The sequence below is a fragment of the Lactuca virosa genome, chromosome 5, assembly GCF_052849685.1.
Source record: "Lactuca virosa cultivar CGN04683 chromosome 5, Lactuca_virosa_CGN04683_v6, whole genome shotgun sequence".
NCBI lineage: Eukaryota > Viridiplantae > Streptophyta > Magnoliopsida > Asterales > Asteraceae > Lactuca > Lactuca virosa.
Window position 1 is genome coordinate 192,599,842 of NC_136430.1, and position 13,093 is coordinate 192,612,934.

The following is a 13,093-nucleotide window of genomic DNA, read 5'->3' on the forward strand; positions in this document are numbered from 1 at the left end:
CAATCTTATCACATCATGTATTAAGAATCAAAAAATAGGAACTTAATAGAGTTAGATAGTGGATTTTACCTGAAGCAGAGTCATATAGTTTGACTCTCCCATTTTCGCGATCCTTCAGATAATTGCGGCAGCTTCGTAACCAATTCCCCTTCTCTTGGCAATAAAAATAAGTGGACTTCTTCGGAATAGCAGACGGGACAATCTCAGACTCAGCCTTTCTCTTGCGTAGAGAAAACTTTTCTGGACTTCCAATGTTGCCATCAATGTCCATAGAAGTTTGGGAGGTTGACTTACCAGACACATTTGCTTTACCATTACGCCAAATCATTGCTGATTCAGCAGCAATAAGCAAATAAGTCATATCAATGAGGGTCACGTCGTGATCCATCATATAGTACTCTCTAATGAACTCACTATATGATTCGGGAAGTGATTGAAGAACCCAGTCAACAGCCAACTTCCTCGGGAAAACAACACCCAACATTTTCAACCTGTCAATGTGTGACTTCATCTCCAAGACGTGTGCACACACGGACTTTCCATCTTCATGTCTTTTTGCCAATAGGGCTTGAGTGATCTTGAACTTTTCAAGGCTTCGAACTTGTGGGTCTGGGAGAATTATAGGAGGAGGTGGAGGAAGTGAAGCATGATTCTCATTTCCATGATCCAATCGTGGAACATCATCTGCATGTGGAAAGCTTTTTCCAAAAGGTTTGGGAAGACCATAGTCATTAGATTTCGACATCTACAAAACGGGAGAAATTCAAGTTAGTTGATTGAGTCCTTAATAAGACACCCAAATGAGATATTAAGGCTAGGACCCAGCACAATATTCTACATGTTGGAAGAGGGATGTCGTAATCCAATTTGCGGAACATTTGAAGGTAGGTAAATGACGATTTACCAATTTCCACCATGAAAAATGAAAATTTTAAGGTTTAAGTTTTCAGTGAATTGAAACTCCTAGATCTTGAGATTCATTGAACTTTTCAATGGCATGTTTAATCTCGATTGTGCCCTTCATGTTTGTGACTGGGATGCCGAGGATCACAAACGAGGTGTGAATAACCATGCAAATTAGTATAAGGTTATATACTTTTAAAATACTAAGTGGTTTAAACTTATTAATAAATTAGACATTTAATTTGATTAATCTTAAACCATATAATTATGATTTATTAATTATCTCTTTTAATTAAACTCTTAATTAAATTAATAAACCATAAGGGTGTAAATTGAACTTTTCAAAACTTTAGGGTTTTAGAATTTAATATTTCAAAATTAATACCTTTTAATTATAATTAAATTCCAAAACTTGAGGGCAAGTTTTGAAACCTTTCAAAACATTAGGGTTTAACTATTTAAATTTCAAAAACTAAAACTTTTAAGTTCAAATTTAAACTATAAAACCTATAGGGTGCAATTTGAAACTTTTACAAATTACTAGGTTAAATATTTGACTAATAATAATCCTATATTATCCATATTTAATCAAATCCATCAATTTTGATGAGGATAACCATTCCAAACATAAAAAATCGATTTTAGGCAATAAAAACGAGTTTTGGAAGCAATCCTCAACAAAATCTGGCAAGAAAATCGAAAAAACCCGGTAACAGACCCTTAGACTCGTCGAGTCCACTATGGAACTCGTTGAGTAGGACCTACTCGTCGAGTCCATAAATGGACTCGGCGAGTCTGCCAGTCAGAGAACAAAAATTTCGATTTTCTTGAACTTTGGCAATTCACTTTTGCATCTATTCACTAGAAAAACGATCTAGGCTCTGATACCACTGATAGGTTATGAGCATTACATCATTCCTATGGTGTACATGAAACCCTAATTGCTTTGATCTAGGTTTTCTACTATGAACACAACAACATTAAATACCAAAGCATAAACCCTAGATCTAACATGCTATTATCGAAATTGTCATAAGATTAGGGTTACAAACTTTACCTTAATTATTATGTAGCAAAAATAATCACAATCCTTCTTGATCTTGACTTCTGAAAGCTTAATGCCTCAAGTGTTGCACATCTAATGGATTCACAAACACTCAAGCAACAAAATGACTTTAGGAGAGGGGAGATTTTCGGCCCTTAGGGTCTCTTAGAAGCATTGGCCAAAATCCCTTAGTCATGGGGTCTATATATACTTGTGGTTGCTAGGGTTTTAGGTGGAAACCCTAATATGACTGCTTAAGCCTTAAGCAACTCATGGACTCCTTCCTTAGAGCCCTTTGGACGAAATCTTATTGGTATTCCCCATAGATTTCGTCCACTCCACTATATGGAGTCCATCAGCCCATTTATGCAACTATCAATGATTTGCATAACAGTCCCCAATTATTTAATCAGTCTCTTTTGACCACCAAATTAATTTTGATCAATACCAATTAAATAATATGATTTCCAAATAATATATTAATCTTGTAATATATTAATAAAATCATTTTGAGTACGAATTTATTATTCATATAATAAATTCTACTCTCTCTCCTCTTGTCATCCTATCAAGTTGCATGAGTGAAGGCAGCCTAAAAGGACCATGCTCATAATCGGGTCAAGTACATACCAAAATAGTTATGGGCTTAGACACCTAATCCAACACTTTATTGGCACCTCAGTACGCGGGCGACGAGGAGATGAAGAAGACCCGATACCATGACATGTTGAGGGCTGACATCCGGGAGCATGTCAGTTACTCAGCCTGCCAGACACTTGATTCCATGATTGTGAGGGCGATGGAGAGGGAGATTGATATAGAGCACCTCAGAAAGAGGAAGGCGGAGACTAAGCAGGTGACTAGGGTTTCAGGGAAGAAACCCAAGGAATTCGACGCTAGGTCGAAGGGCCAGCAGGGTCGGGGCCGCTGTGGGAAGTGCGACGAGTCGCATGAGGGGCCCTGTAGGGCAGGGGGATCGGGCTACTACAAATGTGGCAGATCTGGGCATTTCAGTAAGGATTGTACAACCCCTACCCCCACATTCCAGACATCAGACTTGATTTGCTTCCATTGCAATCAGAAGGGCCACAAGAAGGTCGATTGCCCGAGATTCACAGCAGCAACGCAAGTGGTGGCACCAGCTCCAGTGACCCTGCGGATCACTGATGGCCGACAGGGCAAGACAGAGGCTCCGGTGGTGAGGAGCCGAACCTTCCAGTTGACTACCAAGGAGGCACGCGCCGCACCCGATGTGGTGACGGGTATGATTTCTTCTCCCTAGCTCTTATTTATGTCGTTTATGATATTTATGTATATGTTCTATGTGTTGTTTAGGATCGTTCCATGTGAACGGTATCCCAGTTCAGGTGTTGTTCGATTCGGGGGCTACCCGATCATTTGTCTCTCTTGCCCTTAGCAAGAGGTTCCCTGAGTATTCGGGCATGTTGGATTGCCCTCTAGAGGTCGAGATTGTTGATGACCGATCAGTTCGAGCATCAGAGGTTTTTAGAGACTATGTGTTGAGACTGTTCGAGGAGCGCTACCTGGTGAACTTGATTCCCATACCGTTGCGTGGGAACAAGGCTATTATCGGTATGGACTGGTTGAGCCCTAATGGGGCAGTGATCGACTGCGCGCAACAGTTGGTTCGGGTCAGAACCCCAAGTGGGGGAGAGCTGGTGGCCCTGCATGAAGTGGGATGTAGTCTGGTATGTTGAGAGGTGCTTGACCTGCAGGAAGGTCAAGGCGGAGCACCAGCGGCCTCACGGAAATACGCAGCCTTTGGACATCCCTGTGTGGAAATGGGAAGATATTACCATGGATTTCATCACCAAGCTTCCCAGGACTGCGCGGGGAGTGGATTCCATATGGGTCATCGTGGATCGGTTGACCAAGAATGCCCATTTCATACCGATCCAAGAGAGCATCTCGGCCAAGAAGCTAGCCGATATCTACATCCGAGAGGTGGTAGCTCGGCACGGAGTGCCAGTCTCCATGATTTCAGACAGAGACGTGCGGTTTACTTCCAGATTCTGGAAGAAGTTTCACGACGAGTTGGGTACTCATCTCCACTTTAGCACCGCTTTTCACCTGCAGATGGATGGTCAGAGCGAGCGGACCATCCAGACTTTGGAGGATATGCTGTGGGCATGTATTCTAGACTTTGGTGGTAACTGGGATACCTACCTTCCCGTGGCTGAGTTCTCCTACAACAACAGCTACCACGCAAGCATCGATCGTCCTCCCTTCGAGATGTTGTACGGGAGGAAGTGCAGGACCCCGATATGCTGGGGTAAGGTTAGGCAGAGAGTCATGGGGAGTACCGAAGTGGTACTCAAGAAGACGAAGAGGATCCAGCAGGTTAGGAGCAGGCTTCAGACTGCTCAGAGTCGGCAGAAAAGTTATGCCGACAAGCGCCGTTCGGGCCTGGAATTCCAGGTCGGGGATATGGTTCTCCTGAAGGTGTAACCTTGGAAATTTGTCATCCGGTTCAGGAAGCGGGGCAAGTTGGGCCCCAGGTACATTGGGCCTTTCAGAGTTATAGCTCGGGTGGGAAGGTGGCATATAGGCTGGATCTGCCAGCCGAACTTAGTCAGATTCATAGCACCTTTCACGTCTCTCAGCTACAAAAGTGTCTGGTAGACGACTCAGCGATGGTACCACTAGAGGACATTCAGGTGGATGACGACATGAACTACATTGGGTGACCAGTAGCTATCCTCGATAGGAAGTCGAAGGATCTGAGGAACAAGAGGGTCGAGCTGGTAAAGGTGCAATGGCAGCACCACAAAGTGCTCAGAATGGACTTGGGAGCCGGAGGACGAGATGAGAGAGCATTACCCCGAGCTTTTTCCGGATGCAGCAGCAGACTTCGAGGACGAAGTCTGAAATAAGTGGGGGAGAGTTGTAACACCCAGTTCCCGGTACGTATTTTAAACTTAATTAATTGCATATTTTACACTGGGACTCGGCGAGTTGGAGGACCAACTCATCGAGTAGACTAGACTCTTGGACGCGGGTTTTAAGTAACCTACTCGATGAGTCGGAGAGCCCGACTCGGCGAGTAGGACTGTCTGGATGAAACCCTAAGATTTAGGGTTTGCACCCTATTTAAACACCTTATCTTGTCCCAACCCAGCCTCCATCGTCCATCCCAATCCAGAAAAGCCCTAACTCGAAACCCTAATCATTTATTGAGTGTTCTTAAGATTTTTGGTGCCATTTGTGTGTATTTGAAGTTTGAGAAGGAGAAGGAAGCTTGAGAGATCAAGAGGAAGCAAGAAGATCCAGATGTTTTGGCACATTTCCAGCTCATTTGAGGTATAAAGCTGAAACCTTGACCATCTATCTCTTAGATCTCTAGTTACGGTTCATTTCTACCTTTTCTAAGCCTTAGAAGTGCCATATTAGGGATTTTGTGGTTATAAAGGGGTATGACTTCAGATCTGGAACCATTAAGGGTTCCTATGGCATAAAGGTGCCAACTTTATTGCCATAAGAGCCCCATGCATCTTGTAGACTCCATTTTAGGGCCATTTGTGCCAAATACCCCATGCATGAACGTCAAGTTTGTAACGTTACGTGTATTATGGACCCTAGGAGGCTAGATCTATGTTTTGGATGTGTTAAACCCGATTGAAATCAATTGTATGGACATAGACTTTAGGGGACTTGGTGAGTCGTTCATGAGACTCGACGAGTCGGGGTATGGTTCTAAAACCCCTTTTCTGCTTTGATCGAACTGGTTGAGTCTAGAAGAGGACTCAACAAGTTAGATGTGTAACTGGACGTGGAAATCTTGGAACTCGGCGAGTTCAAGGCAAGTCCCAACTGTACGAATACGAACTCGACGAGTTCATAAGGAACTCGGCGAGTCCAGGGCTAAAATGTGTCTTCTCGCATGAAGGAGGACTCCACGAGTTCAAGGATGAACTCGGCGAGTCAGTTGAAGAATGTCCCGACTTGGTATGAAGGAGAACTCGACGAGTGTGTGCAAGGCTCGACGAGTAGGGTCGAGGTTTTAGTGTTTTGGGGATTTGGGGATTTGGGGATTCGGCGAGTTGTTGGGTCAACTCGGCGAGTCGAGTCAACTAGACGTTGACTTTGACCCAGAGTTGACTTTGACCAAGGTGTTGACCTTGACTTTGGCTTTGACCTGAGTAACCCTTGTAAGGGTTAAGAGTGTGTAATGGTAAACTAAGGAAGGTTGTTATGTGTAGGAATTGAGATGAGTTGATCCCGACATCGAGGACAGTTCAGTTCCTGCATGACATTGAGGTGAGTTACCCTCCAGTAGAAGTGGGTCTAAGGCCACAATGTCGGCCCACTAGTAGAAGCTTGTAGTTAGATGATTGTCTGTGTGATGATTGTCTGGTATGCCACTATTTGTTATGTTTAATGTGCCAGTATGCTATGATTCTATGTGGTAGTGGTAGGGGTGAAATAGTCCGCGGTATCCGGTTGAAATAGACCGAAGGGGAGGCCAGCACCCAGATATGTTAGGCAGTTATCCGGTTGAAATAGACCAAGGGGAGGCCAGCACCCATATATGATAGGCAGTCATCCGGTTGAAATAGACCGAAGGGGAGGCCGGCACCCAGATATGCCTGGCTCGATATGTTATTGTATGGTACGTGGTATGATGGGGGAACTCACTAAGCTTTGTGCTTACAGCTTTTAGTTTTGTTTTAGGTACCTCTTCAGCGAAGGGGAAGGAGCCGGCACGGTAGCAGCGCATTGCACACATATGATTTCCGCATTTTGAGATCCATGGGATTGTACTCTGACATTATTACTATTTTATGTTATGGTTTTTGAGACACTTGACCATGGTTTTATGAAATGATATGAATCGTTGATGTTTTTCAGTAAACTGTTTTATGAGTTACTTACTTAAAAACAAAATTTTTGGTCTTGGAAATTGGGATGTTACAATTGTAGTTTTCCCTTTGGAGTTTTGCCGGTGTTCTAGTTTCACTGAGTTATTTATATTTGGTGGGATATTACTAGCATCTCAACTTTGATGTCACTGTTGTTGTTGAAGCTTGTTAAAAGATGTAATATTTTGATGCTTAATGAGCTTATGTCCCTGAGTGTTGATGTTGCTGGTAGAGATGAGAATTTGGCCCGAAAACCCGAATCGAACCGAACCGAATTAGTGCCGAATAAGCAATTCGATTCGGGTATCTATATTATGATTATTCGGTTCTCGGGTTATTCAGTTTGGGTTACCCAAATAAGAGCTTATTCGGTTCTAAATACCCTACCCGAATAAGCATTCATCGTCCTCTTTCTCTGATCGACAGGAATCAAAATCACGATTCACACTTCTGTCATCGTCGTTCATAAATCATAACAGAAATAAAAACCCTACACTCGTTCTCCTCATTTCAAAATCAACCTATCTTCTCATCTATTTCCAAACTCGAAATCACTTCTGTCAATCCTTCCTCTTGTTTCCGACTTTCAAAAATCGATCCTTCTTATTGTCTCTAAGGATTCACGAATTCCTGCTTTGTCTTAGTCATGAAAAATTAGGCTCCAACTCAAGAAACTCAAGTAAGAAATTAATTCTCATTATATTAATCTACTATGTAAATGTTATTCTTTCAATGTGTTATTATGTTATGTTATTCTTTGAATGCTTTATGATGATGCATAGAAGTACATTGTTATTCTATTATTCGGGTTATAGAATCATAATACGGTTTATTCGTTTTTTTTATTATATTACATATTTAATCATCTTGTACATATCATTCAAGTTATTTGGGTAATAACCGAACCAAACCGATTAATACCCGAACCGAACCGAACCCGTATTGGTTAATCGGTTCGGTTTTCGGTTCATGCAATTACACTTATTCGGTTTTCGGGTTATTCGGGTTCGGTCCGGTTCCGACCCGAATAACATCCCTAGTTGTTGGTGTATTTCCCTTACAACCTAATGTTTTCAAATGTCATACAAATTCCATTGTGTTTATTGTTAGTTGCTTTTGGTGCTTCTATGTTCTATGTTTAGCGTGTTGTATACATATATATTTGTTTGTCTTTATATTTATGATTACAAACTCTTTGTATTTTTGTCCAGCTCCAAACTGACTTTTAATTTTATATATTTTTACTTGCGGTTCAAAAAATAAAAATTACCATAGAAATCAAATGACATTTTTACCTTATTCCATTTTATGTTAAGATTTGATGTTCTTGTTTTCAACGAACCAAAAAAGGTTCATCAATGGTGGATAAGTAAACGTCGAGCTTCAGTCACATACAAACACAAAATCAACAAAGCCATATTCAAATCCCAAGGATCCAATCCAACACCAAATGTTTAATTACTAGTTTACTACTACCCCCCACCAGGCCACGTTTTCAACATTCAACATTCACCATCACCAAACCATTATATAGATTCAGTCAACAAAGCATCGCTGATTTCATTTTCATTCCTTCACTTGCCTCCACGTGAAATTCCCAACTACCCATTTATTGTCGACGGATTCTCCAACCAAAAAAACCCCAAATCTATTGATTTTCTACGTCCTTTGCTTCTGGGTCTGGGTCTAGATCGTATCCATGGCGATCTCCAAGCTCCATGCCCTCCTATTTCCATTCCTTTTTGCCCTAATTCTCACTCAGATTAGAGCCGATGACGTCGTTGATGGAGTGGCAGTCGGATCCGATGATTCTCATGCATTTCGGATCGAATTGGATAAGCTCACCTCAAAGATCCAATCACTTGGTTTGTCTTCTACCTTTCCCTCTTCTGAATTATCGTAATTTACTTCTTAGTGTTGGAATTAATGGAAAGCTATCGAGTAAAATTTGTTTGGTGAGTAATCTTGGATTGGATCAGATTACGATAGCTGGTTAATTCGTTTGATTTACCTTAAAATGCTCTGTTGTAGAATCACTTGTTCACAAGAAGACTGAAGAATTAAAAAGCAAAGATGAGATCATTGCTGGGAAAGAGAAGGCAATCGCAGAGAAAGAGCATACGATTAATGAGAAGACAGATAGCATTACTTCTTTGCGAAGTGAGGTGGCTTCTCTTAAGGTAAGACTACTACTAATATGCGACCAATTTCAGTTCGATTTTGTTTCATCCATGAATACATGCTTTCAGAATGACAAAATCGTCTCTGTTCTTGTGTTTGATTAGGTTAAAGGTTCTTCAGATGCTAAGGAGCAGATTGAAAAAGCTCATACACGATCCCAGGAGTTGGAGAAGCAGGTATGTATGCAATGAATTAAATTTTATCAAATTATGCCATTCTATGGTAGTTTATAGGTGTTTATTTCTTATTACAGGTGGAGAAACTGCAGTTGGAATTGGATCTCAAAACCAAGTTAAGAGAAGCTTTGGAGACTAGATCAAAACAATTGGAGCAGAAGATGCTTGATATAAATCCAAAGCTTCAAGAGGTAAGATTTTCTATTATTGTGTTTCTTATGCATTAGTAGTAGACCAGAATTGGAATTCAATTCCACTCCATTCCAGCATTTGGTTGCAAATGATTACCGAGTATAATTCCATTGAAATTCACAATCCTTTGACCAAAAACGTTCTAATATCAATGATGAAGTAAGCTTAAAGTCTAATGTCTTTTCTAACATCTTTTAATTTTTTTTGCTTCAGCTTCAACAAACTATTGAAGAACAAAAGACAAAACTTATAAAAACTGAACGTGCACTTAAAGTTGCTGAGGTATTCTCACCTATTTTTTGGCATACTCCTTTAAATATGAAGATATTAATAATTTAATATGATGTATTTACATCTTTAATCATATATAGGAGGAACTTATGAAGACTAAAAATGAAGCAGCAGTGAAAATCAGTGAATTAACAAAGGTAAAACCCAAAGATTGTCATACTTTTGTAAACTTAACAAAATGTTATGTATTTCTATTATTAGTAAAGAATGTAATTGTGTTGTTATCATTACAACAACATTTCCTTTCTAAGGAACATATTCTATTCATATTTACCTTTTTGCCCTCAGTAACCTTTGCTTCATATTCAGGCTCATTCTTCATGGCTACCACATTGGCTTGCAGCTCATTTGGCTTCAAGTCAGGTACTTCCCTTTTAAAATTTTCCACAAATATGTGAAAAAAAAACATATTTTTGACTTTTTTTTTAAAAAAAATCATTAATTATCAGTTGTATGCTGAGGCTAATTGGAATAAGCATGGAAAACCTGCTCTTGAGACTCTTTCACTGAAGGTAATTATTATATAATATATATGTATATTATATCCCCTTTTTTGTGTCTCATTATTCTATGTATATTTAACTTCAAATCATGTTATTGTTATTCATTTTTTTAACCTATTTTTTTCATCTTCATGAAAAAAAAAACAATTTTTTTTTCTCACTATGGCAGGCTTTGGAGAAGAAGGGACAAGCTGAAAAGTGGGCTGAACCTCATGTAGAAACAATCAAAACCGTAAGAAAAATTCTCCATTTTTGTCAAATGACAATTCTACCCTTTTACCTAAAATTGGTGGATTTTGACATAATATTTACCTCCAACAATCCAATGAGTAAAGTTTTAAAAAAGTTAGGACTTAATGGGAAAAGCCTTCTTTTCAAATGCTTACAACTTCTAATTTGCTTCAGTTTAAAACATTTAGATTATTATTATTTCAAATTTTTAATATTTAAGAAATTAATTAATTATGCAGAAGTGGATCCCTGCTGCAAAAGAACAATGGGTGATGGTGATAACTACTGTTGAACCACATGTGCAATTATTGACCAAAAAGACCAAAGAGGTTTATAGTCAATCAAAGGAGGTTGTAACTCCTCATGTCATTAAAATAAAGGAAACTGTTCACCCTCATTTTCAGGTATATAAAATGATGAGGGTATTTTCGTCTTTTGCACCTATGGGACAAGAAATTGCAACTTTTGTCCCATTGACATGAGTCAAACACAGTACAACTTGTAATGTCATCAGAATAAAGGAAACTGTTGACCCTCATTTTCAGGTATATTTTCAATGATGAGGGTATTATCGTCTTTTGCGCCTATGGGACAAAAAAATGCAACTTTTGTCCCATTGGTCCAATGCATATCAAACTCAGTATAACTTGTCATGTCATGTAATGTCACTAAAGATGTGAAATTTGTATAAGGGCAGGTTGCAAAGAAGTTTTGCAAGCCATATGTTGACCAAATTGCCCTTGCAACAAAGCCTCATCTTGATATAGCTCGAGAAACAATGAGGCCTTACACAAATGAAGCAGTGAAAGTGTATGCCAACTTTCTTGAATCTGCAACGGTATACCATAATCAGGTACTATTTTAAACTTTTTTTTTTTTTGGGAATATTTGATTGAAATTCACAATTATAAATCTGTCAGAATTTATTATTATGTTTAACCCTGTAAAAAAAATATGTTTATATGTGAAGGTTCAAGGCACTGTTGAAGAATCACTGAAAAAGCATGAAATTACAAAATCTCTTGCAACTAAGGAATTTATATGGTTTGCTGTATGTCTCTCTCTCTCTCTCTCTCATTATTTATTTATTTATTATTTTTTTTTCCATTAAGTGTTGGTGTTAAGTAAAAAAGAAACACTCATATATAGTCTGCAATAGTAAGCCATGTTCCCAATGAGTCCATTACATAAAGAGTAAATTACATTTATGGTCCCTGAGTATAGATAATTTTTTCAATTCTTGTCCCAAAACTTTTTTTTATTGCAATTTTGGTCCTTATTTGGGGTTCTTGTAATGTTTTTGGTCCCTATTCCAAGTAAAATGAATATAATTTAGGACCGAAATTGCAAAATTCGGGTATACTCAAGGACCAAAAATAGTCATTTACTTGTAACAAGGACCAAGAAAGTTACAAGAACCTCAGATAAGAAACCAAAATTGCAAAAGAAAACGTTTCGGGACCGAAATTGCAAAAACCAGCTATACTCAGGGACCAAAAATGTAATTTACTCTTAGAAATAAAAAGAGAAGAGTAGAAGAGAAATGATGAATTATTATTATGTTTTATCTTCCAGACATCGGCTATATTGGCACTTCCTGTGATCATTTTGTTCAGATTTTTATCAGCAATGTTTTTGTAAGTGTTTATAATATTTAATTTGTCTGCTAATTTTGAATTATAGAATAATTTTTTTTTTTTTTTTACTTTGAAATTTAATGTAGTGGAAAAGCTAAAAAGCCGATTAGAAATAACAAGCCAAGCCATTCACGTCGCAAGGCCAAAAGAGGACATTCAGACAAATAGTCAGACAGACAGACACACGGACCCGATTAGCTTATTTTACATCAATTTTAGGTATGCAATTTTTATTTAATTTAAGAAGAAACTATATAAACATTCAAGGGGGTTTTTTTTTTTTTTTTTTTTAAATATAAAGTGGTTCCTTCCATTTTTTAATTTTCATTTATCTTGTTTTTAATATAAGGTATAATCGGATACACTTTTATTCATAAAAAATATGTTTTCAATCATAATCAAATTTGAGTTTTAGTGAGTTTGTGTTATGTTTAATATTTTATTTTTAGAAATGATAATTCTATTAAATTATGTATAAACTAGATTTAAAACTATAGATGGCATTCACATATAATATAAAAATTCATTCCATTTCTATGCAGCTTTTTTGAGTTCATCTGTGTTTTCATCTTTGCGGACATAGAAAGAAAAGGACGTCGTGGAGACTGAAAAAAAAATGATGTTTAAGAAGTAGGTTAGTACGTACGTACGAACATGTGTGTATTACGGGTGTTTATGTAGTTTTTTTTTGCTTGTAACTTATTATTATATTTATTTTGGATTCTTATCATTCGTGATTGATTTTGATTTTGGTGATTATTGCCTTTGCATTTGATGGGGTTATCAGTAGGATTATCATTTTGTTGTACTGCATTTGTCGTGCTAATTGAGGTGAAGTTGGTATCCCCACCCAAAAAGTTGGAAATGGGTGGAATGGGATATGCTCGTGATCTCTTGTCTATGCGAAAGACATTGATATTAATATTTGTTGGAATATGATAGATCATTAAACGGAGCATTATAAAAACATAATCGAATAAACCAACAAGATCTCCCTTTTTGCTTTCTTGAGCACAAAAGCAAAACAAACAATTATGTGTGTTTTCAACAGAGT

The 13,093-nt window shown here is 38.4% G+C and overlaps 1 protein-coding gene across 1 annotated transcript; it reads left to right on the forward strand.

Moving 5' to 3' along the window:
* The first annotated feature begins 8,257 nt into the window (after positions 1-8,257).
* On the forward strand, positions 8,258-12,798 carry LOC145115733 (uncharacterized). Its single transcript, XM_079052090.1, has 15 exons — positions 8,258-8,693; positions 8,860-9,008; positions 9,114-9,185; positions 9,263-9,376; positions 9,591-9,659; positions 9,749-9,805; positions 9,978-10,031; positions 10,118-10,180; positions 10,341-10,403; positions 10,642-10,806; positions 11,100-11,255; positions 11,373-11,453; positions 11,978-12,039; positions 12,126-12,258; positions 12,582-12,798. The coding sequence occupies exons 1-14, from the start codon at positions 8,528-8,530 to the stop codon at positions 12,205-12,207; spliced, it is 1,353 nt and encodes a 450-aa protein (XP_078908216.1). The 5' UTR covers positions 8,258-8,527; the 3' UTR covers positions 12,208-12,258; positions 12,582-12,798.
* The last annotated feature ends 295 nt before the right edge of the window (positions 12,799-13,093 follow it).

Bases quoted from the DNA above. Each gene is read 5' to 3' on its own strand.
- LOC145115733 (XM_079052090.1), top strand. From the start codon at position 8,528: ATGGCGATCTCCAAGCTCCATGCCCTCCTATTTCCATTCCTTTTTGCC. The intron at 11,454-11,977 runs GTATGTCTCTCT...TTTATCTTCCAG, and splicing joins AGGAATTTATATGGTTTGCT to ACATCGGCTATATTGGCACT. The intron at 12,040-12,125 runs GTAAGTGTTTAT...AATTTAATGTAG, and splicing joins TTTTTATCAGCAATGTTTTT to TGGAAAAGCTAAAAAGCCGA.